The 21,655-nt window shown below is 41.1% G+C and overlaps 1 protein-coding gene across 3 annotated transcripts in view; it reads left to right on the top strand.

Moving 5' to 3' along the window:
* LOC126473842 (selenocysteine lyase-like) overlaps window positions 1-21,655 on the top strand; it is a 153,181-nt gene that overhangs the window by 78,811 nt on the left and 52,715 nt on the right. For all 3 annotated transcript variants that reach the window (XM_050101170.1, XM_050101172.1, XM_050101171.1), the window contains exon 5: window positions 11,849-11,993. In XM_050101170.1, coding sequence (XP_049957127.1) covers window positions 11,849-11,993 — 145 coding nt within the window. The remainder of the gene's footprint in view (window positions 1-11,848; window positions 11,994-21,655) is intronic.

Here is a 21,655-nt window from a genome sequence, read left to right as displayed (position 1 = left end):
TGTGGTGGGGCTGCCATGTACCCTGTTGGTTGTAGCATCCTGACCACACAGAAATCGCTCTGCAGATGCCTGCGCCATTAACTCATTAACTCCCCACATATGCCGAGGATTAGAGGCCTGACACCCTGGGGCATTGGGACTCCCGGCAGAGGGCCCCTGGTTGGAGTGGGTGGCATCAGGGTGGATGATATGTGATGAATCATAGTACATCATCTCTTGCTGGTGCTCAAACACCAGCAGTCTCTAAGCATTTATGGGCTCAATTCAATGCACATAAGTACAACCCCAAATTGATCCCCTCCCTGGCCACACCATGGGAGGAACGTCAGGCTAAGGATGGCAGTGGTTCTTATTCGGCCTGTTACCTTGTATGTTCGAGAGCTGATGGGGAATCTTTCATGACGATGAAGCCTCTGTTTTTTGTTCAGCATGTAGAGGACAGGTTTGAGGAGGTGAAAAGCTTGTCCAAATGAGATCTTAGTCAGTCTTGATCAAAACAGTATCCTCTGGCCAGTCACAGGCATTACTCACTTGTGACAAGCTGGGGGATGTTTCTGTAACTTTCACGCGCCATAAAAGCCTAAATATAGTCCAAGGTATCATATTTCACAGAGACCTTCTTCTGACGATGAGCTGCATGCCAATTTAGAGTGGTGAGGTGTAAATTTCGTTTGGCGTATCCACTGGGGTCCGAGGGATAATCAGGTTGCCACTGGTGCCTTCATCTTGGCCTTCGAGGGTGATACATTAGCCAAGAAGGTCAAAGTGATGGTCTACCGTTGTGATGTAAAGCCCTATATCCCTCCCCCAATGCGGTGCTTTAAATGCTGGAAGTTCAGCCACATGTCTTCCTACTTCACTTTCAGCATCACATGTCAAGGTTGCAGACGCCCATCACGTCCCAATACTCCATGTGTCCCGCCTCCCATCTGTGTCAACTGTGAAGAGCGCCATTCGCCTTGCTCGCTTGACTACAGGATTCTCCAGAAAGAAAGGAAAATCATGGAGTACAAGACCCTGGACTGACCAACCTTACACTGATGCTAAGAGGAAATTTGAATGCCCACATCCTGTACGTATGACATCGTCTTATGCTGCAGCTCCACCAACCAGTCACCTCTCAGAGCCGGAAGGCTACACCTGCCCCCTTGATGGTGGGGGACACTTCCCTCCCTGTTGCTCCTGCACCACCTACCATCGGGAATATCTGATCCCACTTCTGCGCTGGAGAAGCATAAGTCTTCTTCGGCTCCTCTTGCTAGGAAGGGGTCCCTTGAGTCACTCCCTTCCCAGGTTTCCACTAGTGGGAAAGATGACACCCGCCAATGCCTGACTAGCCCAAAAGCAGCTGATCATTGGGCTTCACGCTCATCCTCAGTCCTGGAGACTGAATCAGTGAAGTCCTCCCAGCCGGGGAAACCCAAGAAGCAGTGAGAGAAATCCAGAAAGAAGATCCCCAAGACCAAGGGAATTGCGGTGGCACTGACACCACCACTGCCTACAAGCTCTGTGTCTGCAGGTAAGGTGGAGATTCTGGCGTCTGCTGAAGACCTAGATCTCGCTAGATCCTCAGACACAATGGATATAGACTGCCGAGGTAAAAATTCGGTGTCAGCAGGTGACCCTGAGGCATAAACTGCCTCATTGAATGTTCGGTGCCTTCCCAGTCTCACAATGACATCATCCTCCAGTGGAATTCCGGTGGTTTTTTTCCACCGCCTGGCTGAGATAGAGCAACTAAGATTTACACCTGCTTTCTGCATTGCCCTCCAGGAAACGTTGTTCCCAGCTATGCAGACCCCTGCTCTCCGTGGCTATAAGGGATATTACTGGAACCATAGTGACTATAATCAAGTGTCAGGGGGAGTTTGCGTTTACGTCCTAAACTCAATCTCTGTAGTGAAACTGTCCTCCTTCAAACCCCTCGTGAATCTGTGGCTGTCAGAATGCGGATAACCCAGGAAATAACTGTCTGCAATGTATATCTTCCTCCAGATGGTGCAGTACCCTTAAATGTATTAGCTGCAGTGATTGATCAACTCCCTAAACATTTTCTACTTTCGGGAGATTTTAATGCCCATAACCCCTTGTGGGGTGGGACCGTCCTTACTGGCCGAGGCAGAGATATTGAAACTTTACTGTCTCAGTTTGACCTCTGCCTCTTAAATACAAGGACTGACACACATTTCAGTATGGCTCATGGTAGTTACTTGGCCATTGGTTTATCAATTTGCAGCCCAGGACTTATCCCATCTATCCACTGGAGAGCACATGACGGCCTGTGTGGCAGTGACCACTTCCCCATCTTCCTGTCACTGCCCCGGCTTCAGACCCACGGACACCTGCCCAGATGGGCTTTAAACAAGGTGGACTGGGAAACTTTCACCTCTGCTGTCACTGTTGAATCTCCACCACATGGGAACATCGATATGATGTTTGAGCAGATGACTACAACAATCCTTTCTGCGGCAGAAAATGCGATCCCTCGCTCTTTAGGGTGCCCCTGGCGAAAGGCAGTCCCTTGGTGGTCACTGGAAGTCGCAGAAAGAATTAAGGAGCATTGACGAGCTCTGCAGCAGCATAAGCAGCACCATTCCCTGGAGCACCTAATAGCCTTTAAACGGCTCCGTGCCCATGTTTGCCAACTTATCAGACGATGGAAGGAGTGTTGGGAGAGAGAGGTCTCGACCATTGGGTGCCATACATCACCTTCCGAAGTCTGGGCAAGGATCAAACGTGTTTTTGGGTACCAGACCCCAAAAGGTGTTCTACATCTATATCTACATCCATACTCCGCAAACCACCTGACAGTGTGTGGCGGAGGGCACTTTGAGACCTCTATTGGTTATCCCTTCTATTCCAGTCTCGTATTGTTCGTCGAAAGAAAGATTGTAGGTATGCCTCTGTGTGGGCTCTAATCTCTCTGATTTTATCCTCATGGTCTCTTCGTGGTGATCCCGATGTTAACATAAATGGCGTGTTATCTACCAATGCAATCGGCCCATCAGTCTCACCAATGTTCTTTGTAAGCTGCTGGAACATAGAGCATGTTGGCGGTTGGGTTGGGTCCTGGAGTCACGTGGCCTACTGGCTCCATGTCAAGGCAGCTTCTGCCGGGGTCGCTCTACCACTGATAATCTTGTGTCCTTTGAGTCTGCCATCCCAATAGCCTTTTTCAGATGCCAACACTTGGTTGCCGTCTTTTTTGATTTACGAAAAGTGTATGACATGACCTGGCGACATCATATCCTTGCCGCGTTATACAAGCAGGCTCTCAGAGACCCACTCCTGATTTTCATCCAAAATTTCCTGGCGTTTCGTACTTTCCGTGTCGTAGTTGGTGCTTCCCATAATTACCCCCATATCCAGGAGAATGGGGTCCCACAGGGCTCTGTATTGAGTGTATCTCTATTTTTAGTGGCCATTAATGGTCTAGCAGCAGCTTTAGGGCCATCTGTCTCACCTTCTCTGTATGTAGACAACTTCTGCATTTTGTACTGCTCCACCAATACTGGTGTTGCTGAGCGGCACCTACAGGGAGCCATCCAGAAGGCTCTGTCATGGGCTCTAGCCCATGGTTTCCAGTTTTTGGTTGCAAAGTTGTATGTTATACACTTCTGTCGGCATCATACCGTTCATCCAGAACCAGAACTTTACCTTAACAACAATCCATTCACTGTAGTGTAGACATATCGATTCTTAGGAATGGTTGGGACACCCAATTAACTTGGCTTCCTCACCTTCATCAGCTTAAGCGGAAGTGCTGGCAGCGCCATAATGCCCTCCACTGCCTGAGCAACACCATTTGGGGTGCAGATTGCTCTATGCTGCTGCAGCTCTACAGAGCCTGTGTTCCATCCTGCCTTGACTGTGGGAATCTGGTTTATGGTTTGGTGGCGCCCTCAGCATTGTGATTACTCAACCCAGTGCACCGCTGTGGCATTCACTTAGTGGCAGGAGCTCTTAGGATGATTCTGGTGACCACCGTCCTGGTGGAGGCCAGAGTCCCTCCATTGCAGGTTAGGCATGCACAACTGCTGGCCAGTTACGTTGCACAGGTTTGTAGTTCTCCTGCACATCCAAATTACCGTCTCCTTTTCCCACCCACAGCGGTTCATCTCCCGCATCGGCGGCCCAGGTCAGGGTTCCAATTGCACTTCCTGTCTGATCCCTTCTTTCCAAACTGAAGTCCTTGCCTTTACCACCTATAATTGAGGTCCATTTAAGTACACCTCCTTGGTGTACACCTAGGTCGCAGTTTCACCTGGACCTAAGGACTTAGTTAACCCCGCAGCTCTCCGCTGCCACTTACTCTTGGTTCTTGACATGTACCGAGGCCATGAAGTGGTTTACACCGATGGCTGATAATCAGGTCGGCATCGCGTATGTCCATGGAGGACATACTGAACAGCATTCCTTGCCTGATGGCTGCAGTATTTTCACTGCTGTGCTGGTGGGTGTATCTCATGCTCTTGAGCACATCTGTTCTTGCCCTGGGGAGTTGTTTCTTCTGCGTACTGACTCCTTGAGCGGCCCACAAGCTATCAATATAGGTTTTCGCGCACGTCCTTTGTCCCTCTGTGTTCTCCACTCTAATACTTTTAGGCTGGATGTTTTAATGTGTCACAGAGTGTCTGGCTTTTCCTTTTTATTCTCGTGGTCGGCCAGCCACGGTTCATCTGCTCTCTTGTTTTTATTGCTTCTACCTATTTATTGCTTCTCTCTGTGGTTTTCTTTTCCTATTTTGCTCATAGTAGTGTTGGTTGTCCTTCTGTTGTTCTTCTGGTTCTTCCAATCTCTTGTTATTGTGCAGTACATCTCCTTTCTTTCCTTCTTTCCCTTGTGTAATTATTTTACCAGGAACAAGGGACCGATGACCTTGCAGTTTGTTCCCTTTCCCCCCTCCTTTAAACCAACCAACCAACCAACCAATCAATCCTCTTGATCTAGGACGAAGCACGTTTCCCAGTGGGAAAGTGAATCACACGGTGCTGTTCCCGTTTCAGTGGAAACGGGGTGTATATGCCCCGGGACAACCAGAAAATGCAGGAAAAACATGGGAATTTTTTCATCCATGAGAAATCCGGTGAAAGCATGAGGATTTTTTAGACTTCTGGAAATTTTTCATTGTTTTAGTTTTCAGTTCATTTTTTGTAATTTCGACTGGTAATTACTGATACTCGTAGCCCAATACTGCAGAGTAATACTGTAGCAATAAAACATAAACAAGAGAATAACACCAAAATAAAACTTTAGTTGCAAATAAAATGTCCCATTTACAGCAACAAAATACTGTACACACACAAGCATCTGCGGAGCCGACAGCATAGCATATCCAAAGACTCTGCAATACTTCATAACAAAAAACTGCTCTTGATGCATCTTTCTCATAAGCCTCGTTTTGATGAGTGCGCTGTTATAACTGTTTACATTTCTAACAGGTCATGGAAAAATGTTCGATTGGTGATTTCAGGAGTGTTACTTTCAAAGTAAATTTCCTTCTACTCAAGATGAATGACATTACTGTGAGATTATGTAATGAATTTCTTAAATCGTGGAGCATTACTCTCTCATTCAAATCTTAATACTGAGGACTAGTCACTTACAAAAATTTTGGGTCCAGATGATCAGCAATTTATGCCGTTATAAAAAATTTCACTGTCAAATTTGCGTTTGATATATCTTACAAAGCTAACACATGCTAAAAAATACCAAGTTTCAACAAAGTTAATATGAAAATGAAAATAATCAGTTTTTGAGAATATAATGTAATTGGATGGATAAAAAATCTATACGCCAAGTGGTGGCACATATAAGAAGGTTATACTTATGCAAATTTTTGGCGCCAATGGCACCTACTTTCAGCTGAGGGGTTTAAGGGGAAGGAAGAGGGGTAAGGAAAAGGACTAGAGAGGTTTAGGAAAAGGGGTAGATCTCAGAAATGTCACCCAGAACTATGGGCCAGGGGAGACTTACCAGATGGGATGAGAAGGAAAGACTAATTGATGAGGACTGCACCAGAAGAGATTTGGAAACCTGAGAGCTTGAAGATGGAAGACAGGATAATATGGAAGACAGAGATTACTGCTAAAACACAGTGCACATGTTAATAAGAATGAAAAGCTAAGTGCATTCTACATAAGAGGTGGAAGAGGGGACAGTGAAAATAGGCAGACCAGAAAATGAAAGATGTAGAAAACTAAAACGGGGTGAAGAAAGAAGTAGTTACTCTATGGCTCCTACCTGTGTGACCATCCCCACTGCAAGTCTTGCCCTAAGCGCCCTCCTATCACCACCTATACCAGCCCTGTATGTGGCGAAACGTATGCTATCAAAGGGGGAGCCACCTGTGAAATGGCACATCATATATCACCTTTTATTTAAACATTGTTCGGCCTTTTACATCGGCATGCCTACCACAAAGTTATCAGTTAGTTTGAATGGGCATAGGCAGTGGGTGTATACTTGCGGCACACAATAACCTCTTGCAGAGTGTGCCATACAATGTGAGAGTTGTGACCTCAGTGCCTGTTCCACCATACACACCATCTGGTTCTTCCCCCCAGTTTCTCAGAGCTCCCCAGGTGGGGACTAGCGCTACATGTCCTTGGTGCCCACCACCTACCTGATCTTAATTTACATTAATTTCTGCTGTGTCAGCATTTCTTCACTGTAGCTACTCCTTTCTTCGAACAGTTTAGTTTTTCACAGGTTTCATTTCCTGACCTGCCTATTTCTTGCCATTCCCCTCCCACCTCTGTTACGTTAAATGCATTTAGGTTTTCAATCTTATTAACTTGTGCATGATGTTTTAGCAGTAATTTCTGTTTTGCATGTTATCCTGTCTTCCACATTTAAGCTCTCAGGTTTTCAAATCTTGTCCAGTACTGTCCCCAATGACCAGACTTTCCTTCTCATCCTGCCTGGTAAATTTTGCCGGACCTTTTGGTTAAAGGGATTGCTATAACACCGTGAGTCCTCCCTGGTCCCTGTGTACCCTGTACAGGACGCCTAGAACTACCATTGACACACCACTTGCAGTGAAGTGAGTGGGGAATGACAGATACTGTTCGCCCACAGAGGAGACAGGATCCACAAGTAAGGATAGTACTCGAGTTAACTTAGGTACGTTAGGTCCTGGTACATGACTCTCTTCTGGTGCACCGATTCACAACAGCTGCCAATTGTTTGACAGTGGTCAGGGCAATTTCCAGCTGCTTGGGAATGCCAACTAACTCATCCTGTGTTCGAAAACAGTATTCATGTTTGGGCTGCATTGTGGCTGGTGCAGTGTTTTACAGCATAGTGAACAAATAACTTTAAACCAACCCTGCTGACTATCTTCTAATCTGCTGAGCTAAAAAATTAGTAATTCCCTGAAATAATTGAAGCTGTTAAGACGACAAGAAAACCTGTGGTAAAATGAGTGTTTTCTAAACTTTTTGAGGTAGTTATAGTTGCTAACAAACTCAGAAATAGAGTTAATTACAATAAATGTAGATAGAACATAATTCTCACGAAAGGAGAAACTAAATGTAACACAATGTTTGTTACAATATGTGCTACAGTAATTAAAACACACATGCTGATTTATTATGAATTAGTTTATGCACAGGACAATTGAAATTTCCAAAAGTTCTCAAAAATGTATGTTTATTTGCATTGACGTACACTTAAATTCAGTACGATGTATTCTTTAGCAGTAACAATGAATCACAAAACTGATTTACTACAAAATAAGTTAACCACAGCCCTGTAACTTACAAAAATTTTCAAAAATATAGTTTTGTAAACATCCAAAAATTATCAAAAATTACATATGTCTCACATAATTATACCATGAAATTAGAGAATGATTGTTTTGAATGAGGATAGTCCTACTGTTTTCAAAAATTTTTAATGAAAATGTTCAAAATTTCTCCCATTGCAAATGAGTATTGCTACAATTGATGAAATATTATGCAGAAGTGACACAAACAAAAAAAATCTGTGAATCTAGAATTTCAAATTGGCACATCAATATGGCACATGCTGCCTCACACACAAAAAAAAAATTGTGATATTGTTTTTACATATAAATAAACGTGCTAATTACCCAGACTTTTTACTTAGCTGATTCTGTGCAACTTCTTCACCGGCGTGTCAAATATTAACATTGCAGTGTCAGTTTATCTCAGCCAAAATCACAAAAATGTGCAGCACCAAGAAAAGACATCTTCTGCCTGGAGCAGCTATTAATACAAATGTACATAAGAGTATGTGGTGACTTTTAAGCACCAGATGAAGATTAACATACAGGGTTCAAAATGAATTTTACATTAATGAAAATAATGATTTCCTGAAGATGGATTTTATTCATTACGCCATTATCAGACATATCAGTTTTAAATATACTCCCGGAAATGGAAAAAAGAACACATTGACACCGGTGTGTCAGACCCACCATACTTGCTCCGGACACTGCGAGAGAGCTGTACAAGCAATGATCACATGCACGGCACAGCGGACACACCAGGAACCGCGGTGTTGGCCGTCGAATGGCGCTAGCTGCGCAGCATTTGTGCACCGCCGCCGTCAGTGTCAGCCAGTTTGCCGTGGCATACGGAGCTCCATCATAGTCTTTAACACTGGTAGCATGCCGCAACAGCGTGGACGTGAACCGTATGTGCAGTTGACGGACTTTGAGCGAGGGCCTATAGTGGGCATGCGGGAGGCCGGGTGGACGTACCGCCGAATTGCTCAACACGTGGGGCGTGAGGTCTCCGCAGTACATCGATGTTGTCGCCAGTGGTTGGCGGAAGGTGCACGTGCCCGTCGACCTGGGACCGGACCGCAGCGACGCACGGATGCACGCTAAGACCGTAGGATCCTACGCAGTGCCGTAGGGGACCGCACCGCCACTTCCCAGCAAATTAGGGACACTGTTGCTCCTGGTGTATTGGCGAGGACCATTCGCAACCGTCTCCATGAAGCTGGGCTACGGTCCCGCACACCGTTAGGCCGTCTTCCGCTCACGCCCCAACATCGTGCAGCCCGCCTCCAGTGGTGTCGCGACAGGCGTGAATGGAGGGACGAATGGAGACGTGTCGTCTTCAGCGATGAGAGTCGCTTCTGCCTTGGTGCCAATGATGGTCGTATGCGTGTTTGGCGCCGTGCAGGTGAGCGCCACAATCAGGACTGCATACGACCGAGGCACACAGGGCCAACACCCGGCATCATGGTGTGGGGAGCGATCTCCTACACTGGCCGTACACCACTGGTGATCGTCGAGGGGACACTGAACAGTGCATGGTACATCCAAACCGTCATCGAACCCATCGTTCTACCATTCCTAGACCGGCAAGGGTACTTGCTGTTCCAACAGGACAATGCACGTCCGCATGTATCCCGTGCCACTCAACGTGCTCTAGAAGGTGTAAGTCAACTACCCTGGCCAGCAAGATCTCCGGATCTGTCCCCCATTGAGCATGTTTGGGACTGGATGAAGCGTCGTCTCACGCGGTCTGCACGTCCAGCACGAGCGCTGGTCCAACTGAGGCGCCAGGTGGAAATGGCATGGCAAGCCGTTCCACAGGACTACATCCAGCATCTCTACGATCGTCTCCATGGGAGAATAGCAGCCTGCATTGCTGCGATAGGTGGATATACACTGTACTAGTGCCGACATTGTGCATGCGCTGTTGCCTGTGTCTATGTGCCTGTGGTTCTGTCAGTGTGATCATGTGATGTATCTGACCCCAGGAATGTGTCAATAAAGTTTCCCCTTCCTGGGACAATGAATTCACGGTGTTCTTATTTCAATTTCCAGGAGTGTATTTCCGTCATAGTTAAGATGAAATAATAAGGATTCATCATTGGCAGTAGCAGGGGAGAGAGAAGTTGGAAGGAGACATCAGTTTGATGTTCTTTGCTTCAGTGCAGAATTGTTAGGTCAGATAATGGAAATTTTGCAATGCATACACATACAAAAAGCCTGTGTACAAAATGAATTATTGTTTCATTAGAGCATCAGATGGGCCTGAAACCAAAACTGGAGATTGACAAGAACTGTGAAAGAAGTAGATCACATATAGAAAAAAGAAAAAATATATATAAGTATAGAATAGAGGCAGTGCATGTGATACACTTTTGTAGGGGAGTGACACATGCTGAAGGTGACTTGGAGAATTGAGAAAATATGACATTATAGAGGAAGGGGAAACTTGAATGGAGGGAGTGAGGACAGTAAGTTAGCTGAGATTGAGGTCAAGATGTTTATGGGAGTGAAGGATGTGTTGTAAGGATAACTCCCATCTACGTAGTTGAGAGAAGCTAGTAGTGGAGGGAAGGATCCAGATGGCCTGAAATTGAGGGTGATGTGTTCATCTTAATGTTGTACCACTAGATGGTCAACTTCATTCTTGGCAACAGTTTGGTGGTGGCCGACTGGTTGGTAATCACACTGACATAAAAAGCTGTGCAGTGTTTGCAGCAGGTCTGGTATAAAATTTAGCTGCTTTCACAGGTGGCCTGATCTCTGATTGGGTACGGTAAGCCTGTGACAGGGCTAGAATAGGAAGTGCAGGATGGGTGGACTGAGCAGTTCTCACATATTTGTCTTCTAACCAGGGTATGATACCTGTGTCAAGAGGTTGGGAGTGAATGTGGCACAGGGATGGACTAGAATGTGGTGTAGTTTGCGTGGGTGATGGAACACCACTTTGGGAGGGTGGGATGGATGTTGGATTGGATGTCCCTCATTTCATGATGTGATTGAGAGATAATTAAATACAGTTCAGTTGTTCCAGTCCAGGGTGATAATGGGTGACGAGGAGGGAGGGAGGTGTGCACTACTTTGTAGCTGATTCTTGGGGGTGGTGGGAGAGTTGGGGTTGTGAGGATATGACTTGGAAAATCTGTTTGTGAAATAGATTTGGAGGTTATTGCCTGTCGAATAAAGTTCTCCAACTTACTGAGCAAGGGAGTTGTCACTGCAGGTACTTCATCCACAAGTGAGTTTGCTGTGTGGGATGGATTTTTTGTTGTGCAAGGGATGGCAGCTGTCAAAATGCGAGGAGGGGAGGTGGGGGGGCGGCATGCATGCGCTGTACACTGGCTTGTAAAAGAGGAGTGTTCTGGAAGGTAGCAGCCTCGTCCCCATTCTCCATCGACAACTCAACACTGTTGCATTTGAGTGGTCTTTAATCCAAAAGTATTTATAAGTATAGGATCAGTCAGGTGTTCTGTCTTTGTGTACCATTTTAGTGTCAGTATAAGTAGCCAACTGACTGCTGATTCACATTATTTATGGGCTTTCTAAACATAAGTCCCTTACATTTCAGTAGACGGTTGGCATTCGTCAAACACTGGCAGTATATGCAATGATTTCTTCTTTGTATTAAATTTGTATTTCGTTACATTGTCTAGCCTACATAAGTAAACCTCTTCTATGTGCCTCTTCACCTTTTCTTCCTGCTTCTAATATTTTCTCAATATTACTTGAAAACATTCTATATATATGCTAAACAAAGTATGGAGGCTGTTTGCAGTACTGCTGTTTTGGTTCCATTCTGATGGTTGTGTAGGTGGAAAGGTAATGTTATTTAAAGAATTACTGAATACAGAGAGTATTCATCTCAGATTGTAAATTTATAGCTTAAAGTATTTCTACAGATATTAAACTACATTCTAAACAAAAGCATTTTCAGTGATGTTTTATGAGGGAAAAATTAACACAGTGGTCTGCTTACCGAGTCTGTGTTACTTTCTGCAGTTTTTTTGTTAATTCTTTTAATAGTTTTTTGCTATATGAATTATTAATTTTGAAATTTTTGTGTACAAATCAGAACATTTATTTTCTTGCTTTCAGGTGCTTGAAAAAAATCAATGCTGAAAGAGCGAATATTTGCTTGCCACAGATATTATTGCACACAGATGCTGCTCAGGGTATTGGCAAAATTTCAGTAAATTTTGAAACCCTGAATGTTGATTACCTCACAGTAGTTGGCCACAAGGTAAAACTGACAATGGAAGTGTCACTTCTATGTATGGGTACATTCTTAAATTCCTGTTTGAAAATTTAGTGGTAGATGACAGTCTATTATTTTTTAAAGGAAAGCTTTTATTTAAGCAGAATATACTGAAGAAATATAGCAGTTTACATTAAAATTTTAGTCCTTTGTGACATACAGAGCAGTTATATTCTAGATTACATTTACTACACTAGCACCACCGTGAAAATAGGATACGGAAATGCTGAATTGGGAAAATCAGGCAGTGTTGTGAGTTTATTATTGCCATATGTCAACCATGGTCATACCATTTGACGATTGGTGTTTGAACCCCAAATTACTCCTGTGGTTCCAAGAGAAATTTACGATTTCCATTGGAACAACATGCAAAAACAGGCAACATTTACCCTTATTCTCTGACAGAAAGACAAAATGGGAAATACTATTAAAGTCCTGTGGAACACTGTTGGCACTAAAATGAATGGGCAACAAAGAAGTCTGGATTCTTTGAACTGTAAATTGCTGAAATTTTTTTGAGACAGAAAAAAACATAAAACAGGCCAAAATAAATGGAACTCACTTGTGTAGTTTGCTGTTAAGTCAATGGGTGCTGTTAAGACAGACATGCTGTTAATTTCTGCACCTGACAGACAGTGAAGTGATGCAAGAAAGCATCCTTTCATTTGATTAACTTGCCTGTGGTGAATGAAAAAACATTTTTTAAATGCAAAAGCAACAGAAGATGCCACTGGCAAAATTCTGCTTGGAACTAATCCACCAGTTGCTCGATAAATATCATGGACAGACAAACAAATCTGAGATCCCTTGGATACCAAAAGAAGAAACTTCATTTTGATTTCAAAATAAAGAACATTATCCAGGGTTCCTTGGAGTAATGGGGACAAAGGAGATTTCCTAAAGATGCTGTGTAGTACGTCCTGCTAACTCATAATGAAAAAGACACACATAAGCTGCAAAGAATGTGCTGTGTACTGGAAGTAACACACACTACAGAAATGGTAAGTTGTTTCAGTAACTGTGTGTATTCCAAGAAAATGGAAAGTAAAAATAGTAAAAAGGAAAAAAATTGTTTTTAAACTCTGACAGCAGCAGTCCAAAGCTTGCATAAAAAATGAGGATAGGAAACCACTAAACCAAATTGTACAGAAGATGATGAGATTAAAGAGAAACTGGCAAACAGAAAGCCAGTGGATGCCGATTTTCAGATTTTTTTAATGGAGGCATTAATTGCAGTTAAACCAACAGACCTGTCACAAAATATATTACACCAATATTTTTCTTGTTTAATTCTGCATCAAATATATGGGATTATTTGATTTTAAAGTTCAGTAATTATTATATATTTATGAGTGTAGTAAGAAATGTGAGGGTTCTGGTCATCTTCGCTAGAAAATCCTCACTTTAAAACTATTTGTCGTGAAACATATTTGCCTGATGTTAATGAAATTTTAATAGATTATAGGTTATAGATTGGGTAAATCTCAAGTCACAGAATTTTTCAATTACAAAATAAACAGTTCTAATCATTTTTCTAAAACAATTTTTTCTTCTGGCAGAATAAACTTATAACAGAAAGTGTAGATCAGTTTTCAAGCTCTTTTTTGTGATTATCAGAACAGTAACCATTGTGACCATAATGTTTGGTACCGATTTTATAAGTATTATTATTCAAGAGTGGTTCTATGCATGCCGGCATGTGGACGCAGCCTGCAGCCGTTGGGCTGAGTCAGCTGCGTGCTGGCCAGGTGCACAATATGGTTGGCCCCATAAGATGTTTGGCCCTTGCAGCTGCGAAAGAGCTAAGAAGTCTGACATATGATGTATTTGGGACCAAGATGTTGGTTAATAGGCATATAGTATATTTGGAGCAACATATGAGTTGTTTACAGTAGTACTTATCATTTGACTGATTTGGTATATCTAACAGTATTGTTCTCTTTTGTGGCCATGTCCGCAGCTCGTAATCTAGTGGCTAGCATTGCTGCCTCTGGATCAGGGGGTCCTGGGTTCGATTCCCTGCCAGGTTGGGTATTTTCTCCACCTGGGTGTTTGTGTTGTCCTTGTCATTCCATCATCATTCATGAAAGTGGAGAGATTGGACTGGGTAAAGATTGGGAATTTGTACCGCACAGTTGAGTGCCCCGCAAACCAAACATTATCATAATCTCTTGTGGCGATGGGAAATTTCAAGGCAACACTATTAATTATTGCTAAGACATTTGGAGGAATAGTTTGAAGAAAACAGATCAACCTGTCATGAAATTAAGACATTTTATGATTGTAATTGATAATTTTTTTTAAATTCCTAGCTGAATTAATGATTACATTTGATATGCATACTGTTCTGATGGCAGACGTAATCATCTTCCTCTGCTGCTCTGAGCTTGCATAAAGCACTGTTTCGAACACCCAAAGAAGACTGAGGAGCTTGCATAAAGCACTGTTTCGAACACCCAAAGAAGACAAGTATACCAGTCATAAAAATAATGCATGCAGAATGGAATTGTCTAACTCAAAAACATACATGCTGTCAAATTATTATAGGCTTCAGTGATTCTCATGCTCACAAGATCTCAGTCACATTGTATACTCACAATGCTTCATGTGGTAGCCTATTTGCTGTTTGGCACTCATTCTGTCTTAGAACTGATGTCAAAGTCATATATCCCAGTCTGTATAGTTGGCCATTCTGCAGCACTTCTACTGATATATCATTACAGCATTGTCACAGGTGATCATCCCTTTGTAAAATACAAAAGGATGTCTAGCATTTTAATGTCTTGTATTGTTCTAAGTTTCTGATGATAATTTCTCTCATCTATATCTGAAAATGATGGTTTTCTGTTATGATGTCATTAGCTTTGAAATTAGTTGAAATTTTCTGCAATTTATTTCATTACAACATGGCAAGCTGTGTTTTCAGGTACCAATTAATAAAAAATCTGGAATAGCCAAATGCTTTGGCAAAAACACTCTATAGATTTAAGAACACTGAGCTCTTACATTGCTTCTCCAAACAACAGTTGTGAATCGTGCCTGTTTCTCTCATTTTTCGTAAACATAGCGTTGGGAGCAATGAGGTGACACCGGACAAAGGACCAACTATGAGAAAACTTTCTTAGTTTCCTCTCTCTCTCTCTCTCTCTCTCTCTCTCTCTCTCTCTCTCTTTCTTGCTTCCATTTTAAAGCCTCTATTATTTATGTTCCTTAAATTTATTTCACAACAAGAAATTGTGTGTTAAGCAACAGCTCCATTCCATTTAAGTTTTTAAGTCATTCTCCATGTCATCCGAAGGTATGCTATATCAAATTGCAAATCTCAGCATTGGCATTTTGCACCTGTCACTACCTGTCCACCACCCATCTTAAAACAAGTGATAAATTCCGTCTGTGTTGGTCAGTTTATATAACATAGGCCTGTATTTCTTGGCATTCTACTGTTTTATTGCTGATTCTTGTAACTCCTTATTGGTAACATGTTTTTACTGTTAAGCTATCCATATTGTGTAAGTTTTTTAGCTGTGTAGCTACACTATCAATTATTGTGCCATATATAGACTGTCTATGGAGAACAAAAAATTGCCTTCCTTTTCCTTTTTCTAATCTGTGTTGCAGCATATCATTTACCTATTCCATTGTCATTTGCATACTGATAAGTCATTTGAACACAGTAAATGTGCTGTTACGGTTACTTTCATAGCTAGTAACAAGAACATATTACTGATAGTTCTGTCGATGCAGTAAAACATAGATATTAAAAAGCAAGGGAAACTAATGAGCATTAATGGGGATCAAAAAATTGCAAGGCCACAAGAAACATAAGACCAAAACACCTCCCAAACAAAAGTGTACTTAACTATTCTAATCCCAAGAAGGTTTGCCGTTCAGCTGTTTTGGAATTCCCGTCTCTGGTGGGCTGCTTGAATATGCATGTACAGAGCCTGATTGGCTAACTTTAATGCTAATTAACTCTGAAATGGCACACTGTATTGATTTTAAAAAAAAAAAATTCTCAGCACTAACTACCTGGCAACACCCTTACATACTTTTCAGACTGTTCCTGACCACTGTCTAAACCAAATAAGGTGATAAAAACCTTAAACTATCTTAGTAAGTTCTATTGCAACTTTGTGTATATGATGCTGTGCAAAACAACTTGCACACAAAGGAGTTTCACATTTTTGACATTGTTTCATTGCATTCTTCTTGTATTGGCCGTATCTTAGTTGTTTGCCAAATGGTACTGTCAGCTGATCTTCTATATCACAGTGTACATCACTGAGCATCCTTTTGTGTAAATATTTCAGTTTTTGCACTGGATGGGCAGGTGACTGTCTTGAGTTATACTTCTGAAGGTAGCAGTTTACCATATACATTGTGAAGCCAAGTAGATCCAGTGGTTTATCCTTAAACTACAGTGTTGTCTGTACCACAGCTAAACATTGTTTACTGATGTGTTTAGCAGAAAAGCAAGAAGCTGGTAGTACCATTGCTTTGTTCTGAAATTAATCCTATATTTTCTAACATTTTCATCAACTCTGTCTGCTCTCCCTTGTAAGTGCTGTAGCTAATGACTGCAGCAGGTGTAATTAAGTCAGTAAACTCTCTCCCTTCTACTGTAGTGTTCAGATTTTCCAGTTGCTTCAATTCCACTTCTTCTTTTGAGGCCATGGTAACAATACTGTTGTCTTGGTAGCGAATCTAGAGTCAGTTTAGATTTATTGTTAGTTACTTGATTATATGGTCCTCTTTTAGCTTTTTTCTTTTCCAGGGTGTCTTGCTGAGGAGCACCCTCTATCCTGTTGGGACAAATTGTTTCAGTTCCAGTGCAGTGCTTTTCTTTCAGTGTACCCAATAGTGCCATTGAAGTAAAAAAGTTATGAAAAAGAAATCGCATGTCTGTTCATTCTCAAATGGAAGCTCTGATACTATGTTGAATGTAACTGACCCACCTACTTAGGTCTAGGTTTCCTGTTGCAGCACCCTGGGAAGGGCTAGACTTGAACTAGATAACCCAAGTCTAGTGCATAGACAGCAACCTTTGTAATTAAACCTTATTGGTTTACCTACCATACGTTGCTTTGTATCACATCTACCATAACTAGAGGGACCTGTTTGTTCTGAAAATTTTTGCCCGATTTCGTCATTTTTAAAAAGTTATTTCGGTATATTTTCACTAGTTTTTTTTCCCATTTCGTCAATAATTTAGCTAATTTTTTTTCCAGTTTTCAGCAGTGAAAGTTAAAGGAAATACATTTATGGCACATTTGCAGCGAAAAATCTTTTATTTTGCATAAATTGAAAAAGCATAAAATTTATAGATCTTATTAAAACACAAATACCAAAGCATGAAAATTTGGAAAACATTTATCCTGTCCTAGTCTATGTACACAACACACAAGTCAGTCTGAGAAAGACAAGGATACCATGACTTCCATATTACTGGGAGTCAGAGCTGTTCTCCTGTAAGACATTATATTGCAATATCTAGAATATGATCTCTCACCATCAACGTTACTGTCTGGGATCCACAAAGCCTTCACTGCAGCTCCCACAAAAAGTCCATACTCTGCTTTCAGGGAAAGAAGAATACCAATCACATCAACATCTTTACCTTCTCTACAAGAACTAACTACAAAATCCCTAAACAGTGTGTATGGTACAAGAAATTCTGACGTTGGAAGTTCTTGTAGAATGGGAATTTTCTTTATAAACTGAGAGATTTCAGCACTGTCTAAATTGCCTTTTATTATGTTTCTTGGATCAAACAATTTACCTATAGAAGAAATGACACTTTTTCCTGTATCACACTCCATCAAATGGTTCAGTTTTGTAATACTTGCTCTGCTTACAGACTGGAAGAGTGATGTTAACTGTACTTGCATATGTTCTGGCAGTTTAAGAAGTTTTTCTGAGGTTGTATTGGAAAACAAAACAAAAAAAACAAAAAAAATTAAAAAAAAATGTATCCCCTAGTAACTTACAGCTCTTTGCAAGGTCACCAAGCTTAGAGTGCAGAAGATGAGTTAATGGTATCTTGGAGCCCTCTAATGTCAGCAACAAACTGCAACATTTTGAGCAGTGCTCAACAAGAAAAATAGCTAAGCATTGAATTTTTTTTTGCTTCAGCAGAAGTCAAAGCTTTAAAATAATTGACATCTACACTCTCATCTTCAACAGTTTCAACAAATTCTACTATATCACAGAGATATTCTCCAAGGTACCTGGCACTTTCAAACCATGAGTTCCATCTGGTGATGACAGGAATAGGGAAAAGTTTAGCTTTTGTGGGTACACCTACATATTTCTGAGCTAAGAACTGAATGTATGCATGCTTTCTCTTTCGGGTATTAAGGAAGATGTGTTTTGTCTGCAAAACACAATGGTTTAAATCACAAAGTTCCACAGCCCACACATTACTAACCACATTTAATTTATGAGCTCAGCATTGTGTGTGTACTAACCCTTCTGAAACTAAAACCCTAACTGCATTTATACACCTGCCCATATAATGGGCTTAATCTGAATTTATAGAAACTACATTTCTGTACTGAATTTCAAGTTTTTGTATTACACTCATAATTGCTTGCACACATTTTGTAGCATTTGCATTTGCAATAACTTTCACTCACCCGACAAATAATTTCTGAACTGCACCATCACCACAACTAAGTACTGTTATCAGAACCACGAACACACACTGTCCTTTTCTGTCTGTCATTTCATCACAAAGAATTGAACCTCTTTTGTCTTTCACGGCTCCTTTTAATCTTTCCTCCTCTTCTTTGATGATTCGAGGTATGTAACCTTTCCGTAGTCTCACAGCTAAGGATAAATCTCCAGCACCTTAAAAATGTTAATAGAACTGCTATTAGAGTACTATGTAATGAATTAAATTACCACATTACCCAACTATAAGACTTTTTTAAGAGGGTGCGTGAGGAAAAATTATTTGTAATATAGGCCTATTCTGACCAACAAAAATTATTGGCTATCGAGATTACCAAATCTATTGCTGTGATTAGTAGACGGTAAATCAATTATTACACAAACCCGGTATGTATTTGTTCATCCATTCTCTCAGCTTCGGATGATCAACTTTTTCCATCGGAATGCTAGCCTCAATGAAAGCTCGAGTAGTCGATAAAATGAATTCTTCTTATCATTTTTTGCTCATTTTGTCGCTGCAGTGACTTCCGTGAGTGTAGTTTGTTTTTTTATACCAGTAGTTGTTAGCGCCTTCTCCTTGCTTTTCTTATCTGAAGAACTGTTATTAATGTGTTTCAGGCACGTGTCCTTCCTCTGCCACTCAGTACGCACATTGCAGTATTTGCACATAAGTATCTTCCTACTTTTGTCGAAAACATAAAATCCTTCTGACAAAAATTCCTTTTCTCGGTCGAAAACTGTCACTACCATATTAATCATCTGTAGCACGAAAACAAAACACAACATGAAGTACCACACTCAGTGCACCGGCAATCCACAACGATTTCCAACACGCAATACTCAGTACACCGCCAGAACATTGTAGAATGTCTTTGGAATACTCGATATATTATATATATATCGAAATGGTGTACAATCGATATCCGGATTGAATTACCATAACTCCAATCGAATTTCTGCAGTTAAGATCAAATGATGAGATTTTGCAAAGTTTCGTCAATTATTTCATGATTTGGCTTAATAATAAATAGCTTTGTGTTTTCAGCAAAATGTGTAAAATTTCGTGATTTCGCACTTTACGAAAAACAGGTGCCTCTAACCATAACACAGAATCATGACTTCATCAGTAGATAGCAGCTTTTGATTATTGAAAGCACTTAGCTATCTATCATTCAAGAGTTTCCAACAATGTCTCACTTTTAAAAATCTGTCATCTTTAGATAAGCAGTTGTTGCCATGAGCATGCAAATCTTCCCCTTGACGTTGCGTTTGACACAGCTAGATTATGTCAATGCTTGCTCATTTCACTATACATTCTCTATCTTGGTAGATGGTTGTAACCTATCAAAAGAAATATGGCCAATAATTCTCTTCTTTCTACACTTGACACATTGATTGTTTATTGCCCCATACTGATGAGCATAAGTATTTGTCTAATTAGCTAGCATGTACACAACGATGTCATCATAAAACAGTTCAAATAACTGTACTGGTGACATTTCTTCAGCCAAAAATTCTGGAAGCATTCGTGTTTTTATGTGTACTTCGTTTATATCACTCTGAGTACACTTCCTATCAGCCTTCTTCCTTCTGCTGGTATGAGGAATAGTGCGTGATGTAGAACAACCTGGAGTGGAAAGATTACTGAGGCTGGTGGTATCGGACGTTAAACATGGTGGCCCATTATTTCTTAGGCCCTATCTTAATGCAAAGCATCAACTTTCTACAGACCATAAATCATATTTTTATAGTTACAGATAAACATATTTCATAACCAGGCTCTTCAGTTCATAGCATAGTGTAATATTTACCTCCTGGCTAACAATTTCTCTATCTCAGTATTTTGTAACTTTTGCTTCTACAACATTTGGGTGCCACTTGCATGTTTTACATTACTTTCACACTCATCAACTGAGTTGTCATCTGACTACCATGGGTAATCAGGGGCTGTATGTATAAATCAGCCTCAGAAAAATCAGAATCTTTTTCCAAGAAGACTATAATTTCATCGGCAGTCAACCTAAAACCAAATGCTTACAGTTATTTCAATGCCCACATTCACTCTCACTGTTCCAAAAATGGAACACCCAGCTGTAATGCATTATAACCAATTATGATAACTAATTATGAACAAATACCACATATCCTCTAACACTCATGTATTGATAAGACATATTTAGAAACTATATCATTGCCGTATAGTGTCAAATATGACAAAAATTATTTACCCTTTCTTTGAATTAATTACATAATATACATCAACAGTTGTCATCTGCATATGTTCTCACCAGAAATGTCAGTTTTGTGGAAAAGCTTAGAGCATGTAGAAGACAACCATGTTAACAAAATTAACATAAAACAAGATCCGTATGCACAAGGGAAAAGTTATTAACTGTGATGTTTATCTTTTCCCACCTCCGCGTTGCAAGTGTTTTGAGTGAAATGCCCATTCGATGCGCTGTTGTTTTCACGTGAATTCTACCAACATTGAGAGTTGTTTAGTTCTCAGGGTTTTGTAAAATTCCTGGATTCATGTCTCGTCGCTGTGCAGCCTATGAAAAGGATTGTGGAAGACTCCCAAATAAATTCCAAAGTACAGTGCAGTTTTAATACCAATATATTTCCAGGACTCTGGTGTCCGAGCCTGGGGAAACTGTACCGGTTACATCACATGTACCCAAAGTTGACATCAAACGAGACACAGATTTCCCAACAATCAACAAACGAGTGAGCCTACAATACATTTGCTCGCAACCCTAGCCAAAAAATGAGTGCCCCAAGGCACCTGCATGACCTCTATTTATACTTTTGTTAACAATTACTTACAATGAAAATTACAATTTTATGTAAAATCACAGTTAAAAGTTAAACCGAATATGAGCTACACATTGCTAAAAATTTACAATCGCAGTGCTGAACAAGGTGAACCTATTTTCAACTTAGTTACAAGTTAATATAACATTTTCTGACTAATT

This window comes from Schistocerca serialis, chromosome 4 (assembly GCF_023864345.2).
Source record: "Schistocerca serialis cubense isolate TAMUIC-IGC-003099 chromosome 4, iqSchSeri2.2, whole genome shotgun sequence".
Lineage (NCBI taxonomy): Eukaryota > Metazoa > Arthropoda > Insecta > Orthoptera > Acrididae > Schistocerca > Schistocerca serialis.
Note: the sequence above shows the minus strand (reverse complement) of the source record. Positions and strands in the feature narration are given on the sequence as shown.